Source organism: Cardiocondyla obscurior, linkage group LG26, assembly GCF_019399895.1.
Source record: "Cardiocondyla obscurior isolate alpha-2009 linkage group LG26, Cobs3.1, whole genome shotgun sequence".
Lineage (NCBI taxonomy): Eukaryota > Metazoa > Arthropoda > Insecta > Hymenoptera > Formicidae > Cardiocondyla > Cardiocondyla obscurior.
In genome coordinates this window covers 742,781-759,161 of record NC_091889.1, presented here as the reverse complement: position 1 = coordinate 759,161, position 16,381 = coordinate 742,781, and the positions used below count along the sequence as shown (strand labels likewise).

The 16,381-nt window shown below is 33.2% G+C and overlaps 4 protein-coding genes across 7 annotated transcripts; 1 reads left to right on the top strand and 3 right to left on the bottom strand.

Annotated features, from left to right (window-relative positions):
• Positions 1-891: 891 nt before the first annotated feature.
• LOC139111946 (uncharacterized) lies at positions 892-2,227 on the bottom strand. The gene is made up of 3 exons (XM_070672615.1): positions 2,128-2,227; positions 1,455-1,968; positions 892-1,192 (listed from the first exon to the last, which is right to left on the bottom strand). The coding sequence occupies exons 2-3, from the start codon at positions 1,932-1,934 to the stop codon at positions 1,091-1,093; spliced, it is 582 nt and encodes a 193-aa protein (XP_070528716.1). The 5' UTR covers positions 1,935-1,968; positions 2,128-2,227; the 3' UTR covers positions 892-1,090.
• Fancm (FA complementation group M) lies at positions 2,164-8,386 on the bottom strand. Of its 2 annotated transcripts, XM_070672553.1 has the most exons (15): positions 8,310-8,386; positions 7,727-8,200; positions 7,484-7,651; positions 7,222-7,394; positions 7,064-7,153; positions 6,729-6,953; positions 6,502-6,655; positions 6,276-6,391; positions 6,080-6,193; positions 5,783-5,948; positions 5,561-5,715; positions 5,246-5,483; positions 3,095-5,115; positions 2,774-2,974; positions 2,164-2,287 (listed from the first exon to the last, which is right to left on the bottom strand). In XM_070672553.1, the coding sequence occupies exons 2-15, from the start codon at positions 7,890-7,892 to the stop codon at positions 2,276-2,278; spliced, it is 3,999 nt and encodes a 1,332-aa protein (XP_070528654.1). In that variant the 5' UTR covers positions 7,893-8,200; positions 8,310-8,386; the 3' UTR covers positions 2,164-2,275. The 2 variants fall into 2 exon arrangements, with proteins under 2 accessions (XP_070528654.1, XP_070528655.1); XM_070672554.1 differs by lacking the exon at positions 2,164-2,287 and having other exon boundaries at positions 2,589-2,974.
• A 16-nt stretch (positions 8,387-8,402) lies between these two features.
• LOC139111937 (malonyl-CoA decarboxylase, mitochondrial) lies at positions 8,403-12,391 on the top strand. Its single transcript, XM_070672592.1, has 10 exons — positions 8,403-9,009; positions 9,083-9,223; positions 9,954-10,094; positions 10,226-10,378; positions 10,484-10,637; positions 10,762-10,901; positions 11,019-11,154; positions 11,223-11,435; positions 11,573-11,678; positions 11,762-12,391. The coding sequence occupies exons 1-10, from the start codon at positions 8,797-8,799 to the stop codon at positions 11,880-11,882; spliced, it is 1,518 nt and encodes a 505-aa protein (XP_070528693.1). The 5' UTR covers positions 8,403-8,796; the 3' UTR covers positions 11,883-12,391.
• Positions 12,392-12,393: 2 nt separating this feature from the next.
• LOC139111940 (CCR4-NOT transcription complex subunit regena) lies at positions 12,394-16,286 on the bottom strand. 3 transcript variants are annotated; one of them, XM_070672596.1, is made up of 8 exons: positions 15,581-16,286; positions 15,347-15,414; positions 14,759-15,266; positions 14,429-14,655; positions 13,463-13,705; positions 13,090-13,351; positions 12,828-12,935; positions 12,394-12,613 (listed from the first exon to the last, which is right to left on the bottom strand). In XM_070672596.1, exons 3-8 carry the CDS (start codon positions 15,082-15,084, stop codon positions 12,394-12,396), a joined length of 1,386 nt encoding a protein of 461 aa, XP_070528697.1. In that variant the 5' UTR covers positions 15,085-15,266; positions 15,347-15,414; positions 15,581-16,286. The 3 variants fall into 3 exon arrangements, with proteins under 3 accessions (XP_070528697.1, XP_070528698.1, XP_070528699.1); XM_070672597.1 differs by having other exon boundaries at positions 15,847-16,286; XM_070672598.1 differs by having other exon boundaries at positions 16,090-16,286.
• Between the last annotated feature and the right edge of the window lie 95 nt (positions 16,287-16,381).

The following is a 16,381-nucleotide window of genomic DNA, read 5'->3' as shown; positions in this document are numbered from 1 at the left end:
GCTGACAAGAGACGCGAGCCGCGCGGTGCGGGGAAATTGCCATCAGGAGGAGGAATATGACTCAGGACCGCACAGTTAATTCTACACGTGTTAAATCGTTTATCAATTACACTCGGCATATATGTATACATCATACATGTGCTTTGCGTCAAAATCAGAATTTAATATCGCGATGGACGATGGATTTTATATCTAGGTATGTTAATTCTGCGATTTTATTGCACTTGTTTAATCAATCGTCTGAAGTTAGATTTTTTAACTGAACGGTAACAATTAATCGAAAATGTTGCGATCATGCGAGGGTAATCGTAATGAAGCTGAGAAAGCTGAGCGCGGCGCAAATTTATTTTTCAATTACTTGGAGATAATCTTTTGAGATGTGTTAATCAAGGGAGAAGAAATTGAACATAATTTACAAAGATACAGCGTGTTGTATATTTGCAAATAAGTATGTCGATTTATAGTTGTATTTATATCGTATAAATCTATTTTACTGTGTCCAGTATTTTACTAATGTCCAGTCAATTGCCAGTGCTATTTTTTTAACGTTACTTTTTTTTTGTAGGTATAAAAAATAAAGCGCGAGGAGCGCACATAACGTCGACATGTGTATTGTGACGTTCGTAACTTCACCGACTTCAGAATACGTGGAATTTTACATTTCCTGACAAGATCGTCTGCACTGATAGCATAATCAAGCGTGACGATGCGTTTAGTTTAGGCGCGAGGAGCAACCATTAACTACGATCTTTAAGTCAAACGAAAAATCCCAACGATCAAATGATATCATACTTGAATTTGTAAGCGTCAGCAATCGTCGGATGGGAAGACAATAAGGATTTAAAGTTCAACGTTTAATGCTGATGTCAATGTGTGAATCGGCACAAAAAGTATTCAATCATCTGCTCTGTATTATTGACTTGTTCGGCGTGTGTACAGGTATTGTTGTAGAAAATCAAGTAAATTGTGCAGAAAGAATATACAAGATTATAAATAAATCGAGTAATAATCGGAGAAAATTATAATAAAAAAGAAAAAAAATATATATGTATATATGTACTATAAACCATTGTTAACTTCCATTCTTCTTCTATTGCATATTTTCTGCGGAGAACTTCTCTAACGCTTTATCGAGCATCCAAGTGATATCCCTCAAGTGTTCTTGCGACACGTGCGAACGAGCGACTTTTGCCTGCACAAACCATTTACTTGTTAATTCCAAAGTTCAAAATTAATTATCTAAATAAATATACAAGCTTATACTTATGCGCTACTTTACGATACGTATAAATAATTGTAATTATCTGTTCGTTTGCGGTTGTACTCTACATTAAGAATTATACTTGGTATATACATAATTAACAAAGCGTAAATATTACATAAGAAATAAAATAATAAATCGATTGATTGAAAAACAGAGAAAAAAAAAAAGAAAAAAAAATGTTCTGCCTTACCTCGTCTGGTTGTAGAAATTCGCAGATCGACGTGTAACTGCAAATCAGTCTGATAAAGGATGTACTAAGAAAGGCCACCCCCAAGACTTGCAAGAGATAGTTGCCACCTTGAGTGCTGTAGGTGATTAAACTGCGGGCGATATCGTAAGGCTTCAATTTCGAAAAAAATGATTCTGAAATCTCCGTTGGCACAGTAGTCGATTCAGAGTTGTTGGAAGTTTCTTTCGCCGAGGCGGGCGATTCCGCATTATTTGACGAGTAGACAGATTCCTTTTTCTCATTAGATTCGTAAACCGGAAAGGTCGGATACGACGTGTTCGTATTCGGATAATTCGCAATAGTACGGTGCTGCTGATTATTATTTTCGTTTACCTCCATCGGGGATGTCTGCCTGATTATCCTGTTTTCATACTTGGACTTGATGCTTTCCGCATATCCAACAGCGATCAAGCAACAAATAAGCACTGCACACGGACGCATCTTTTCTCACTTTCTTTTTTCTTTTTAACTGCACCTGTAAACATTTAATTAAAATACTTGAAGTCTGTCTTAAAAAAGAAGTTATTAAATATGTAAAACTTGACATATTCATGTGAAATACTCAGTTGTAGCGTAACATTATTTTTCAATTATTTTAGTTATTAATATAATTTGTGAAAGACTTTGTACTTACAAGATACTCCAACGGTCTTAACGTAATGTCGCTCGAGAAGAATTTCAAACTAAAACACGAGGACCTACGTCCTGCCCTTATATATACTTTGCGTTTGTACCTGAAACGTAACTTTATTCATACATTTCCTGTTCGTTTACTAATGGTTTCACTTTCGTATCTAGAAAGATAACTTTGTATTCTGTACATATCTACTTAGCATTATCCTAATTATCTTTCATTATCAGTATTTGTAATACTATTTTCAGATAACCATGGCATTTGCATTTGATTCATTGTTTTTACATAGAAACAATAGCTTATTTATAAATAAACAATATTTAAATAAATTTTACTACGCGATTATATTGATTCAATTGAAAATAATATATTGATTTAAAGTAAATTTAAAACAGTTATCCATAATTTTGTTACGCTTAATAAAGAACCTTTTTATCATTTACAAATTATATCGCGTCATCTAATTAATTACAAATATACATAATTTTATTACAAATATGTCGCTGTACAAAATTATATATGAATCTTCAACAAACATTATGCACGTTATATGTAACACAAAATAAATATCTACGCTCAATAATTTATTGTAAGCACATCACAGCTTGATTTTATTTAATTAAAATCAATTTTTCCGCACTTATACCTGCAGCTCTTCGATCTCATCTTCGCTACTTGTAGAGTGATTTACAATTATTCTTTTTCTCTTTTTAGTATGTTTCACATCCTTATTAGCACAAAGACGCTTTCGTCTATTTTGTTCCAATTCTCTTTCCATTTTATCTAATAGCGAATCGTTATGAGTAGATGTGCTTAAATCATCATCTGCGGCAACGCAAAATGAATCCTAAAAATACACATAAAATATTTTATTAATTTACCGTATATATAAAAACTCGATTGATAATTCAATTTCAATTAAGATACACAGATAGATAAAGCATGTAAAATCCAATGATATACGTACATAAAGATACGAGTCTTGATCTTGTGACAAGACCTGCGAGTAGATCTCTATATCAGAATCAGGAGATTGCGGTTTTCTAAAATGAAAGGTGCCCGGTTTTTTTATCGGACTTTTAATAGTTCGTAAATAATGCGCGTGCATGTCTAAATCTTGCGGGACTTGTGTATAGCTTACAAAATCCGCAATATCCTCATCATCATTATCAACGAATTCGTCTGCACTGGCGTCAGCATCTACTTCCGCTTCATCGTCTATAAACTGGTTTTTCACATTTTTTTTACATTCGTATCTACGTGTGGGGTTTCGAGCAATTTTATCTTTCAATGACAAGATCCTTTTCGATGCACCAACAGTACATTTTGAAAGATTTTTATCTTCTACATTGTTCACATATTTATCAGGTACTTTGAATGCACTTGAATCTATCGTATCTGAACCTTCTCGAACCTTATTTCGTTTTAAAGACAATTTCGAATTTTTATTACTCTTCGGCGTTGACATGCTACATGGTTTCAAATTTTTCGATATATCATTAAACCGATCGTTTCTGACTTCTGATTTTCTTGACGTCCCAGGCATGCAGCTAGTATCTTTTTCCAAATTTTTTGACGAATTGTAAAAATAGCAGCTTTCAAGTTCATTAAATTTTTTAGCATTATCTTCTGTAATTACAAAATCTTCATCGGAATCGTCTAGAAAGATAAGATTTTGTTTAGGAGTACATGTTTTAACAACAGAATCGCAACGAATATTTGACAATGTGATGTTATTCATTCTGGAACTTTTTTCATTTTTTCCAATTTGAACTTTACTTTTTTTATCGACTGAAATCCAGCCATCACTATCATCATCGATCGATTTCTCATTACCTGCTCTTTTTAACAATGTTTTTTTTACTTGAGCTATTTCGGCAATAGCTTGAGTTATAGATAACAAACTTTCTTCAGCTTTGGAATTATATAACGATTTATTTTTATTTGATTGATTCTTAAATTCATTTATATCATCGTCACTGTTAAAATCACAATCTCGTATTTCATCTATGAAACTTGCGAGTTTATTAATTTCAGGCTTAGCAACTTTCTCTAATGCTGACAAATTTTGATTAGTTCTAGCTGCACAATCGTCATTAGGAAAAGTATCAATGACATTAGAATTATGTGTCACATTAATTTCTTCTATATTTCTAGTAAAACTATTTAATAAAGTTGGAGATTCTGTATTTCGTAACGCAGGATCATTTTTATCTTCAAAATCAGTTTCAATTGAACTGAATGATTCATTCAATATGTTCTCAAACGAAGTAGGTTCTAAGCTTTTTAGTGCGTTAGTTGTTAAATCAACTTTTGTACAAGTTATAATTTCATTATCCTTTTTCATGTCAGATGTAGAAGATTTATGTGTGTTAATATCTATCTTTATATTCATAACTTGTTGGTTCAGATACGAAACACTTGTTTTATTTGAATCGGAGCTCTCATCAAGTATATCCTCGAACCTTATTTCATCATTATTAAAATTTTTTTCATCTTGTACAGTGCACCAAAAGTTATTATCATCAACATTAATATAATCATTAGTATTGTGAATAGAGTTATTTTCATTTTCATTGTTATTACATTGCGTTGATGAACTATCTTCGAAGTCTTTACATTGCGTTAAATTATCTTTCACTAATAAAGATAAATTAATTATTTTTATATCGGGCACTATAAAATTAAACAAATTCTTAACTGGTTTCGGTACGGGAAGGTAAGTTGTATCCATTTCAGGTATAACTTTAGAAGACATTTCCTCCTCTGATTTTTTTACTGCACATAATGTTAAAAATTCGATTCCCGCGTTATCATCAGTTAACAGTTTAACTTTATCAGGATTTATCGTGTTATGTTTCCTATTGTTTTGCGTTGCTAACTGAATAAGAATATCGCATGCATTTCCTTCATTCTGTTCGTTACATTTGTTATCGGTAAGAAACTTAGTCATCGTCGGTTGATCTGTATTTACTTTTTTAAATAAATCTGAAACAGATATATATCTCTTTTAAAATTAAATCTCTTATAAAATGAAAAAAATTTGTTATTTTGATAAGTATAACATAGCTAATAAAAAAAGGATAACTAAAAGAATTGAATTGTTCGCAAAACTTACTTTCTTTCTGTTTCATACTAGACGCTTCATTCTTTTCGTTAACAATTTTTCTTTTTCCTTTATTTTTTTTAATACTTGGTGTTTTTGGTAATACTTTAATATGTATCTTATGACATTCCGGAGTAAATTGATTTGGTATCATTCTAGGGTTATTCTCGTATAAAGAGGAAAATATATTGCTCGTATTTAATATTTTATTGTTTAAAGAATCTCTTCTGGAAAGAGTAGATTTCAAATTCTGCAAAGTATAAAATTAAATAATGTGCACATGTAAATTGAATAAATGAAAAAAAAAATTGTACAATTCTTAGTTACCTCGTGTTCTTTCCCATCCGTAACAAGAACAATTATATGGCCATCTCGTTTGCGTCCTGTTCTGCCCATTCTTTGAACTAATCTTATCGGAGAATGCTGGGATACATCGAAACATATTATCAAATCTACTTCTCCTACGTCCAACCCTTCTTCACCTATATCGTACATTATCGAATAATTAATACACTCGACAAACATATTTCACGTACGAATCTCACGTACCTATACTCGTTGAAATCAGCACATTCACGCGATTACTTCGGAAATCTTCTAACGCTTTTAATTGTTGTTTCTGCTTCTGGCCAGCTTGACCAACAAACATCTGTGGTCTAATTGTCGGTTTTGATTGCAAGAGCAAAATATAAACCTCATTGACTATGTCTCTATACTGAATTCACAAAGTAACATATTAAACTTTTTCAATACGAATTAAGGACATTTTTCTAATAATTTCTAAAAATGTATATTATATAAAGTACGTATTAGACGAGATAGTCTGTAAAAATAAAATATACAAACTTCGACGAAAACTATAGCTCTCGTATCCTTTTGATTGTTATTATTAAAGTGACGTTCAAGTAACTCCTTCAGTTTGTGAAATTTGTTATGTCCAAATACAATATTCTTTGGCATCTAAAAAAAAAATTTATATATATGTATATATATACGTATAATACAATTTTTTTTCATTTGTCTATAAAAATAATTTGCAAACCTCATCTACATGTCCATTGGGTAATAATTTTGGAAAAGGCCCAAGATAAACTTCAATTTCACATAGTAAATTTCGTAACTGATGTTCACTACTTATCCAATATTTATCAGAATGAGCTAAATATAAAATTTTTTTCTTTAACACAAATGTAATAAAATGTCTCTAGATAAATTCAAAGATCTTTCATAAAAAATTAAATGTAGTTTATAAATTATAAGTGACATACCTTCATAGAAATTCCAGAAAGCACGCAATCCATGCCTGATCATAAGTTCATAAGCATGATACATAGTAAATAATATACTTAAAGTTTTCATAATTTGTGGATAATTTCCAGATTTATTCGTTTTAGTCTTAAATTCTCTCAACAAATGAAATATCTGAAAAATTCAGTGAACATTTAAAATCATATATTAATAAATTATTAAATATTAATAACTAGAATTTAATTACCCTTCCTTTAGATATTTTTGCAGTATGGCCTTGCAATATATTACATTGTATAAGAAATTTAACGTGACGATCCATGATAGTAATATATTTTTCTTTAAATTGAGCTAATTCATTGCTAAGAGGTACCAAAATAATATCTATTTTCCTCTTATTAACATACGGCATTATATCAATTGAATTTTCATCTCTCAATTCTAAGTTGGAAATGTTTAAATTCTGTATCACCTGCAAGTAACAAAGTCGTTATTAACATATGTTAAAATATCTGCTTTTTAAAATAAATGGATAGAAATGGATGTATTTAAATTTTTGCACATGGTGTTAAGTTTACTTACTTCGTGAACATTGTCTATTTTATTTCCAGGTGTAGCAGAAAGAGCTAATATTCGTAAATATTGATTTTGTTTGGACAATATTCTAATACACTAAAAATAATAAATTTTTATTAATTTGTCACAACACACAAAAGTAGACATTTCTTAAGCTTTTTTACCTCACAATATGAATGCTTGCCCAAAGCCCTGTGAGCTTCATCTATAACAACACACTTGATCAAATGACTTGGTATAGTTGTTCTTTCAAGATCATTATGAAATACTTGAGGAGTGGCAAATATTATTCTCTTCTTGAGCCATGCTGTCTCACGATTTTTTCGAGTCACAGCACCTATAAATTAAACAATATATTTTTAAGACATATATTTAAAAATTATATATTTCGATATATATAAATTTATTATTAAACTTATGTCAAACCTGTTAATTCCACCATATCAGCACTTGGAATCCCCATTACTTCGTAGCAAGCATCAATTTGCTGTGCAACCAAAGGTTTCGTCGGTGCCAAAAATATTATTTTTCCAAATGGATACCACCTCCAGAAATTGTACATTACGACAGCGGCTATAAAAGTCTTTCCTAAACCTGTTGTAAAATTGAAAATAAAAATACCGTTGTATTTGACCGGTTATACACGACGATAATATAGCTCTTTCTTACCAGTAGGCAAACAAATCAGAGTGTTGTTATATAAAGCGGATTTAACTATGTTATACTGATATTCGCGGACTGGAAAATTGTCTGGATATATCCAAGTGTTTCCAGTCGAAAAATCAAACCCTTTCGTCTCGGGGTTGTTTGAAATTCGAGCATGTTGCGATTCCATTTTCGTAAAGTCTCATGAGATTTACACGCTCCACAAACAGACCCAATAAATCGACACCAATCACTTTTCAACATAATCAACAGTAATTTAAACAAACAGATGTTTACAATTTTCCATTTATTAGCTTTGTCGTACCATGCTCACTATTTAAAACGAAGAACGTCAGAACACGGAAACAGTCGAAAAGAAACAGAGAAAAGTTCAAAAAAGCATCTTATATTGCGCGAAATAATTGAGCCAATAAGAGCGTAGAACTAGGTTCGACACGTATGTAACGACTCGAGAAATAGAGTTGTGACGTCTGGATGCTAAAACAATCGGAAAAATATAAGAAAGCCGTAATAAATTAGCTAATCATACTAAATTATTATCTTGGAATTTTGTTATATTGTAATTGGTCAGTTTCTTCAGACTTACTACATCCATTGTAGACCGGGCCTCACGCGTCGCCCATAAGCAATAAGAAGAAGAAAAAGAACAGTGCATCCTAAACAAAGAGAAAGAAACTGGAAAGAAAAGGTTATGTCGATTCGACAAGTTATAAATGTGGAGCGGGATATTAAGATATCAACCACATTGTAATCTCGTGCCAAAAATACGACGACCAGATAAGAGTATTATATGAAGAATTTGATAAAATAGGAATCAGCCAGCCTGAGTGCGTTTGGAATTGGAGAGACGAACTATCTTTACCTTGTGAATTATCGATATTAAAAGTCATCCATCAATTTGTGATTGTCATAAAGAAAACTTTATAAAACATTAGTTTCCAATCAAACAAAAAGAGGATATTGTGCCGTATATCTCTTGACAGATGGATGCACATTAAACTTTCTTCCTCCCCAAAAAAAAAAAAAAATTATTTTAATATACAATTGACAGTGCAAGAATAAGACTAGAGATTATGATGTTGGAGAAGCTGGCCTTTAAATTTCTATCACTTGTTCGTCACTGCGCATTCGTGACGGAATTAAAATTTGCAAATTCGTTGAGCCATAATATTAAACGCGAATATGGAAAGTCATCTCGTTTGTGTGCTAAAACAGATAGTGTGGATGAGAACCTGCGGGAAATATTCAAATTCAAGAACACTAAAATCAGCAATTGGATCATAGAGGTCAGAGTTATAATTTATTATGCATTATTATTATTATTGTCCATAAAAATTGTATATCAAAAAATATCTGCAGAATAAAGCACGTACATGGTGTGTCAGATATACTGAAAGCAACAAGGATGATCGCCAAAAGATTTTACATACTTTAGCTTTGCAATATGCTGTACAACATAATGATATATGTCAAGTGGCAAAGAGATTGGTCTGCACTGAGGTATACCGTCTTCTGTGAGTTATATATATTTTACAATTAAATAAAATTTAACTTTCACCAGAGATTTTATCTCTACTAAATATGTTAAATCAGCGCTCGGAATTAATAACTCAGTTCAGCCGATTTCTGATCGTCTCCGCGTTTGGTCCCCCACCATCGCTCGAAACTCGACGATCGGCTGCCGGTCGCTCGCGAGACGCTTTAACTTAGGAGCGTTCTTATTTATATTCACGTTAGAATTATACACTTTATTAAATAATTAATAGAATTCTTTTTCTTAATTAATAATTCATATAATTACATATTACTAATTTCTTATTATTAACATTTTTATTATTTTAATAATTATTTTACTGTGTAGCCGAGTTTCAAACATATAAAAATGTATTTTAATATATATAATTTTATATGTTTGAAACTCGGCCACACAGTAGTTTAATAAAAATAATAAAAATAATAATAAGAAATTAGTAATATGTACGTAATTATATGAGTTATTAATTAAGAAAAAAAAATTTATTAATTATTTATTAAAGTGTATAATTCCAGCGTGAATATACATAGGAACGCTTCTGAGTTAAAGCGTCTCCCGGGCGATCGGCAGCCGGCCGTCGAGCTTCGAGCGATAGTGGGGGACCGAAGCCGGAGACAATCAGAAATCGACCGAACTGGGCCACTAATTCCGAGCGCTGTGTTAAATTATCTATATCTGTTTTATCATTTATTGCAGCCAGAAAATGAAAGACAAATGATTGTCCATGAAAAAACTTTAAAAGGCATTCTTACACCTGCTTATTATTGGTTGTTTGTTATTATAGGAAGATTACAGAATGGAGTAAAGTTTTTGGTTGACTTAAGAACTGATGTTCTGGTAGGCAAAATTATTTAGTCTTTATCTACAAAAGCTTAAGTAACAAGCAACATAATGCATTTATATTGTATGATCCAAGCCTTACAAAGTAACATTTTAATTTTTGTTAATCATTATTTTACTTTTATTAGGAATTATTGTCAGATGCAAAAGATGCCAATGAAAGTATAATAATACAGCAGTTAAATCACACTTTGCGGGACTTATTTTTACTTTGGTTTTCCATTGGTTTTTTACATATGGAACGAATAACTTGGGAAAGTGCATGCGACATATTGCAAAAAGTAATTAACAGTTTCGGTATTTTAGTTTAATCTGTTATATCTGTTTTTCATTTCTACATCTCTAACTAATTTCTCATGCTCCCTTCTAAATTTGCAAATTTAAAGGTATCCGATTATGAAGCTATACATCCTATGAGAAATTGGTTGGACTTGAAACGTAGAGTTGGACCGTATAGAAGATGTTACATATTTACACATCCATCTATGCCAAGAGAACCTATCGTGGTATTGCATACGGCATTATGTGACGTTATTCCAGGTTACATTGAGCAATAATATCTATTTTCAAGTTTCTTTTAATAGAATTTTTTTCATGGAAAAAAAAATCTAAGGCTAACTAAAATAATTTGAAATATATATCCACATTATTATACATATTGCAGATAGTGTAAAAGGTATTGAAGAGGCTGAAACTAGAATTCTGGGGAGTGCAAAAAAATGCATAACATTTTTAGAGGAGGATAAATCGAAGATAAAAGCAGCAATTTTTTATTCTATAGTATCTACTCAAAAAGGATTGCAAGTGATTAATTTATAAAGAAACTATAGTTGATTGAAAATTTTAAAATAACATACACTATTAGTACTTTGATATGTAGAACACACATGTGGCTTTAACGAAACATTTTACTTTGCACAGGGAATTGAACTTGGTAATTATTTAATAAAAAAAGTGGTCAGTGAGATCACAACTGAATTTCCGGCTATACAGCAGTTGTCCAGTTTATCACCGATACCAAACTTTAAGACGTGGCTACTTGATAAATTAAAGCAAGGTAATTAGCAAAAAAGAAAATTAATAAAAGTGATAAATAAATTGTTAATAAATATATTTGTTACGTAGATATGGCGTTTATATTTACCATGGAAGAATACAAAATTGCAAAAGATATTTTGCAAACAGAAAACGTAATATCAGCAATTAAAAAGATATTAAATACTTCGTTATGGACGGGAGATAAGCAACTGTCAGAATTTTTCAAAGAACCATTTCTTCGAGCATGTGCGTGGTATTTATATAAAGAAAAAAGACGTGGTTACGCTTTAAATACAGTTGGTATGTTAATTTTATGCGTATTATTTTTTTTTTTTAAGAATTATAAATTTACGAGTCACATCGATCGATTTTTAAAGCAAGATTAGTGTTGCTCGAAATAAATTTCTTTTTTATAATTTATATATTGTTTTCCGCAGCTAATTTTCATTTACGTAACGGAGCCGTAATGTGGCGAATAAATTGGATGGCTGATCCTTCACCACGTGGAGTGGCAAACAGCTGTGGCGTAATGGTCAATTATAGGTATACATTTAAAAATTAAAATAATAATAAAATAAAAAATATTATCAAATATATCATAAAGTCATTGATTTTTTTCTCCACAGGTACTTTTTGGAAGATTCTGAGGCAAACAGTCAAAATTACATTGAAAATTTTGTTATAAATGCTGCAGAAGACGTAATTAATCTTTCGGAGCAAGCAGAAAAATTAAGAATTACATTATGAAGAAAAATTATTGTGAAAAAATTATGAAAATATAATTTAACTATGAATAAAAGTAAGTTATAGTAAAATAATAATTAATTTATAGCGAGAAGAAGGTATCTAATTTGTTGATTAAAAAAATTTCTTTCTTTACTCTCCAAATTTTATGTTTTTATTAAAGATTATTAAATTTGTTCATTTATACAATAGCTGATTCGTTTCCAGCTTAAAGACAGCACAATGGTCTGCAGACAAGTCTAGAACAGATAATATAATCTCTTTTATAATTTAAAAATTATTCGTAATGTTTTTTCCCCTATTTCTTTAAGAATATTTGCAGAGAGATAAAAGCATAAACAAGCATTAAAAAAGTGAAATAATGTTATGAAACGATATTGAAAGCATCAAATTTTTTATTAATACCAGAATCATGTTTGTGTGTTACGCGTGCGCGTGTATGCGTGGTCACGTTCACGTGTAAACTGTTGCACGAAAAGAAAATTAGGAAACAAAATAGAATACACACCTGTAGTCAAGGCTGAGTTTGGTGAAAGTTTGAAGGAAGATGAGGTCTACTTTCTAGTTTTGCATAATCCAAATGGAATTCCTTAGCTACCTTTCTCCAGTTTTGCGCATCAAAATAATAATAAGTACCACGTTCATATGTCGACGTCTTTTCTACAATTCCCAAACCTGGTGCTTGCGTTATCCAAACTTTTTCTTCCATATGATATCGCCACTCTCTGCTATACCTTAAATCACATACAAAAAAAACTTTTCAAGTTTCGCGTGTAATCAGGCTAATAAAATATTTTCAAGTGTATCGATTAACCTTTTTGAGGGTGGATGAGGAAATTCTTATGTAGAAATTAAGACAAAAATTGATTAACGACAAGACTCCACACTTTGAACCTACTGTGCATTTCCGAGTATCACACTAAAAAGATTAATTTTGTTTTTACTTACAGTTCCGCTGCAGCAGCTAATTGCAATACATCCCCAACATTTGTATAAAACATATAAAACAGTAGATCATCCTTATATCGATTTAGTTTAACTGGCGCTAGCTTATCCCTACAAAATAAATAATATAACTTTATTTATCTATGTACAAAAATAATAACTTACATGTCGGTTATTTTTTTCTCAAATATATTAGTACAATAATAATTTCGGTTTAATATCTTCAATGTTATACCGGATAATATACGTCGCGAAATCATAATACCTGATTGCGGCATTTATAAGATATTCCGGTGGTACGTGAAAATCTATATCCTGTGGTCGACATGGAGTTTCCGCCCAAGGACCACCAAAATTCTGATAAAGATTTTCTGGCGAATTCAAATTCAGTCCTAACGCAGTAAGATCTTGGCCTAACGCCAGCGACACTAAGTTTGGATCTGTTTCCGCCGCTCTGATAAACGTTAGAAGTCCAACCATACCGAATTGATCTTTCACCATGCTCGCAGGTATATTTGTCACTTTACCTGTGCACACATGCAATAATTATATTGAGGATTAAATCGTGGCCAAACCTAACTATTCAATCAAATGTTAATTCAAAACGATACGCTCATTAAATAAATGTTTTATTTTACCATCGGGTGATGTTTGGATGCCTCTTTTAGAAGATTGAGACTTTTCAGATCCAGGTGCTCTGTTGGCTTGTAGTACGTCTTGTCCGATTTCTGGACCGAGTCCTACAGGAATATTTTTGTCACCGGACATGTTGCTACCAGGTGATGGACCTTCTCGATTTTGTGTTCCCGGCAATGCTGGAAAATCTTCCGAGCTCATTGTAAATTCGCTCGATTCTGATGTTGGTTGCTTTACCATTCCAACTACAACATACACAAGTAAAAATTACATCAGTTATTTACTTTACAGTTACTTACAGTTATTAACTTTAGAGATCATTTAAATCATTTTTACTACATATTTAGAAAGGCTTAATAAATATATACAGAGTGTATCATTAAATGTGTTACACCGAGCAGGAATAGGTGGGTTTTGGTGAGAAAAATTAAAAAATTATAGCATTTTGCAAAATTCTCAATGATTATTGAGAAAAAAATTAATTTGTCTAGCGCAAGAGCGACAAGGAAGCCACGCGTAAGTGAGCGCGACAGGCGACGGCATCATTTTTAGCTACTCGCCTTCGCGCTTACTCACGCGTGGCTTCTTTGTCGCTCTTCTGCTAGACAAATTTTTTTTTTTCTCAATAATTATTGAGAATTTTGCAAAATAGTATTACTTTTTTATTTTTCTACTACTCGGTGTGACATATTAAATGATATCCTGTATAACGATTTATTAAATGTATTATGCTGTCTAAAAATTTTAATATTTTAACTGAATATGATTAATCGTCTTTAAATGTAACAAACTGTTAAATAAAATTAAAAGATTATACATAACTTTTGTTTTTTTTAATAAAAAAGGAAAAAATGTATACTCAAATCAAATAGAGTTGCCGAGTATAATGTAACAATATAAATGATAATCTTGCAATATCTATTAAAAAAAAAAGTCTGCTTTTAAATAAATAATTTTTTGGCACTAACCATAAGGTTGTTTCCCTGGCATGGGACTAGGTTGCGGCATAGAATCACCTTGACCTCTATTTGTTAGAGAGGGAAACTCCGAGAGATCTAATAAAGGTGGAGTACTCGTATCTCCACCGCCTCCACTCCCGAAAACAGAGTGGAAATTGTTAACCGCACCTTGAGATCCGTAATTGCGACTTGGAGGTATTCCAAAACTGCCCATACTACCCATTGGATTCGAAGCTCTACAATACAGATGGTGATGATTGCAGAGAGGAAGAGGACGAGAAAAAGGATGCACGCAAACACATACACACACATACGCACAAAGACAAGAGAAGCACTAACCCAAGAGCAGGCATCGTACGTCTATCGGTAAAAGCTCTCTGCCCAAACAGTCCTCTACTGCCCATAGGAGAGAGTTGCTGTTGTTGCTGATGACTATTTTGTCCACCACCAGAGCCCGATGCTCCGGGATAAACGTTAGTAGCAACTATCGCCGAGTTTGCTGTACTCAAAGTGCTTGCGGACGAGCCTGAGAACATGCCCGACGTAGGCGTGACATGGCCCGTGAGAGCCGCAGCGTTCAAACCCCCCCCACCGCTAGCTGCACGCGAAGTGAGACTGGCGTTCGCAATACTGCGTGGTGGCTGTTCAAAGTTCAAGTTGGCCATAGCCTGGTGGCACTAATATTAGGAAATGTCTTTGCCTGCTAACAGGCACACCAAGCACTTTTATGCTTTGCAGTTTTTATTAACACAATCACTTTTCTTTCTCCAGTAAAGCACTCAAAAATTTGTTAGTTTTATGGAATTGCCAATGATCCATGACAAAAGTCTATCATCACTTGTGAAACCTGCAATAAAAATCTTAGTTAATTCTTTGACTTTTTTCAAGAATTATTTAATGACTATCAAGTAAAACATTATAATTTACCTGCTTTTCGTTGCACACAATATATCTGAAAGTTACACCAGCATGTACTACAGAGACGACAGCACCTTCTAATAACAAGCAAAAGTTATTTTTATGAGATACAAATTTTCTGGTATATAAAATTCTATCATCTACAGCAGCTTCCGCGTGAAATACAGAGATCCGATAGCGGACACGAACACTGTTAAACGTTTACGTAAAAAAATGTTTGCTCTGCCGCGCGGGAATACATACACAACAACGACGCTGGGACGATCGTTCTAGCTTGGTTCATTTCTTTGAAAAACCGATGAGAAACTAGGAAACAGTTAAGAATTGAGAAGCTGTGGTCTGTCCACGTAGAGGCGGTGAGTCGAGTAAATACAATCAACGACAACGTTCGTCTTCGCTATCAGAGATCGGAACTGGATGAACGAGCAGGAGCACAGTCACAGAGGGGGGTAAAAGGTTATACAGTGCGCGAGACGTCAAAATAGCGCGAGGGAGCGCGGGGCATGTACCTAGGCGACACCACTCGACCTGGTGTAAGCACCACCGACCGCGTATCACGACGCGGCGCGCTCCATTGTGCTCGCGATTATAAACAAAGTGGAGAATCGTCCAGGGGAAGAGGAAAGCGCTCAGTGTCGCGCGCGCGCGCGCGGCGCCGAGGTATGTCGTTGATGTATCTCGTTGTTGTCGCGAGGTTGGTTAGCGATGTCGGTCGCGCGATTTCGAACGCTCGACCCGCGACCGTCACTCACGCCTTTCCGCTGTCGCACAGCCGTCAAATTGTAAGTTTGCACGTGGGCCCGCGAACCGATGGAAAGCTTCATAGACAAACCGCACGGTGCCCTTCGCCAGCGAGACCCACTGTTTTGTCAGTCTCGCGAACTTAAACAACACTAGAGACCCGAACGTCCGCCATTTTAATCATCTAGACAACCGTGATCAAGCATGCAACCATCGATCATTCAGATCGATTGCTAGATAGACGAATTTTCGAAAGTCTTGATCGCACCCGCGAAACGCAGATAGAATATCAACGACGCGACT

Excerpts from the sequence above, each read along its gene's own strand:
- LOC139111937 (XM_070672592.1), top strand. The coding sequence starts at position 8,797 with ATGATGTTGGAGAAGCTGGCCTTTAAATTTCTATCACTTGTTCGTCAC. Across the intron at positions 9,224-9,953 it reads AGAGATTGGTCTGCACTGAG|CCAGAAAATGAAAGACAAAT; the intron begins GTATACCGTCTT and ends CATTTATTGCAG. Across the intron at positions 11,155-11,222 it reads ACTTGATAAATTAAAGCAAG|ATATGGCGTTTATATTTACC; the intron begins GTAATTAGCAAA and ends TTTGTTACGTAG.
- LOC139111946 (XM_070672615.1), bottom strand. The coding sequence starts at position 1,934 with ATGCGTCCGTGTGCAGTGCTTATTTGTTGCTTGATCGCTGTTGGATAT. Across the intron at positions 1,193-1,454 it reads AATTTCTACAACCAGACGAG|GCAAAAGTCGCTCGTTCGCA; the intron begins GTAAGGCAGAAC and ends TGGTTTGTGCAG.
- LOC139111940 (XM_070672596.1), bottom strand. The coding sequence starts at position 15,084 with ATGGCCAACTTGAACTTTGAACAGCCACCACGCAGTATTGCGAACGCC. Across the intron at positions 13,706-14,428 it reads GCCAGGGAAACAACCTTATG|TTGGAATGGTAAAGCAACCA; the intron begins GTTAGTGCCAAA and ends TGTATGTTGTAG. Across the intron at positions 13,352-13,462 it reads CATCCAAACATCACCCGATG|GTAAAGTGACAAATATACCT; the intron begins GTAAAATAAAAC and ends ATGTGTGCACAG.
- Fancm (XM_070672553.1), bottom strand. The coding sequence starts at position 7,892 with ATGGAATCGCAACATGCTCGAATTTCAAACAACCCCGAGACGAAAGGG. Across the intron at positions 5,716-5,782 it reads GCTGATTTCAACGAGTATAG|GTGAAGAAGGGTTGGACGTA; the intron begins GTACGTGAGATT and ends TGTACGATATAG. Across the intron at positions 5,116-5,245 it reads TAGTATGAAACAGAAAGAAA|ATTTATTTAAAAAAGTAAAT; the intron begins GTAAGTTTTGCG and ends TATCTGTTTCAG.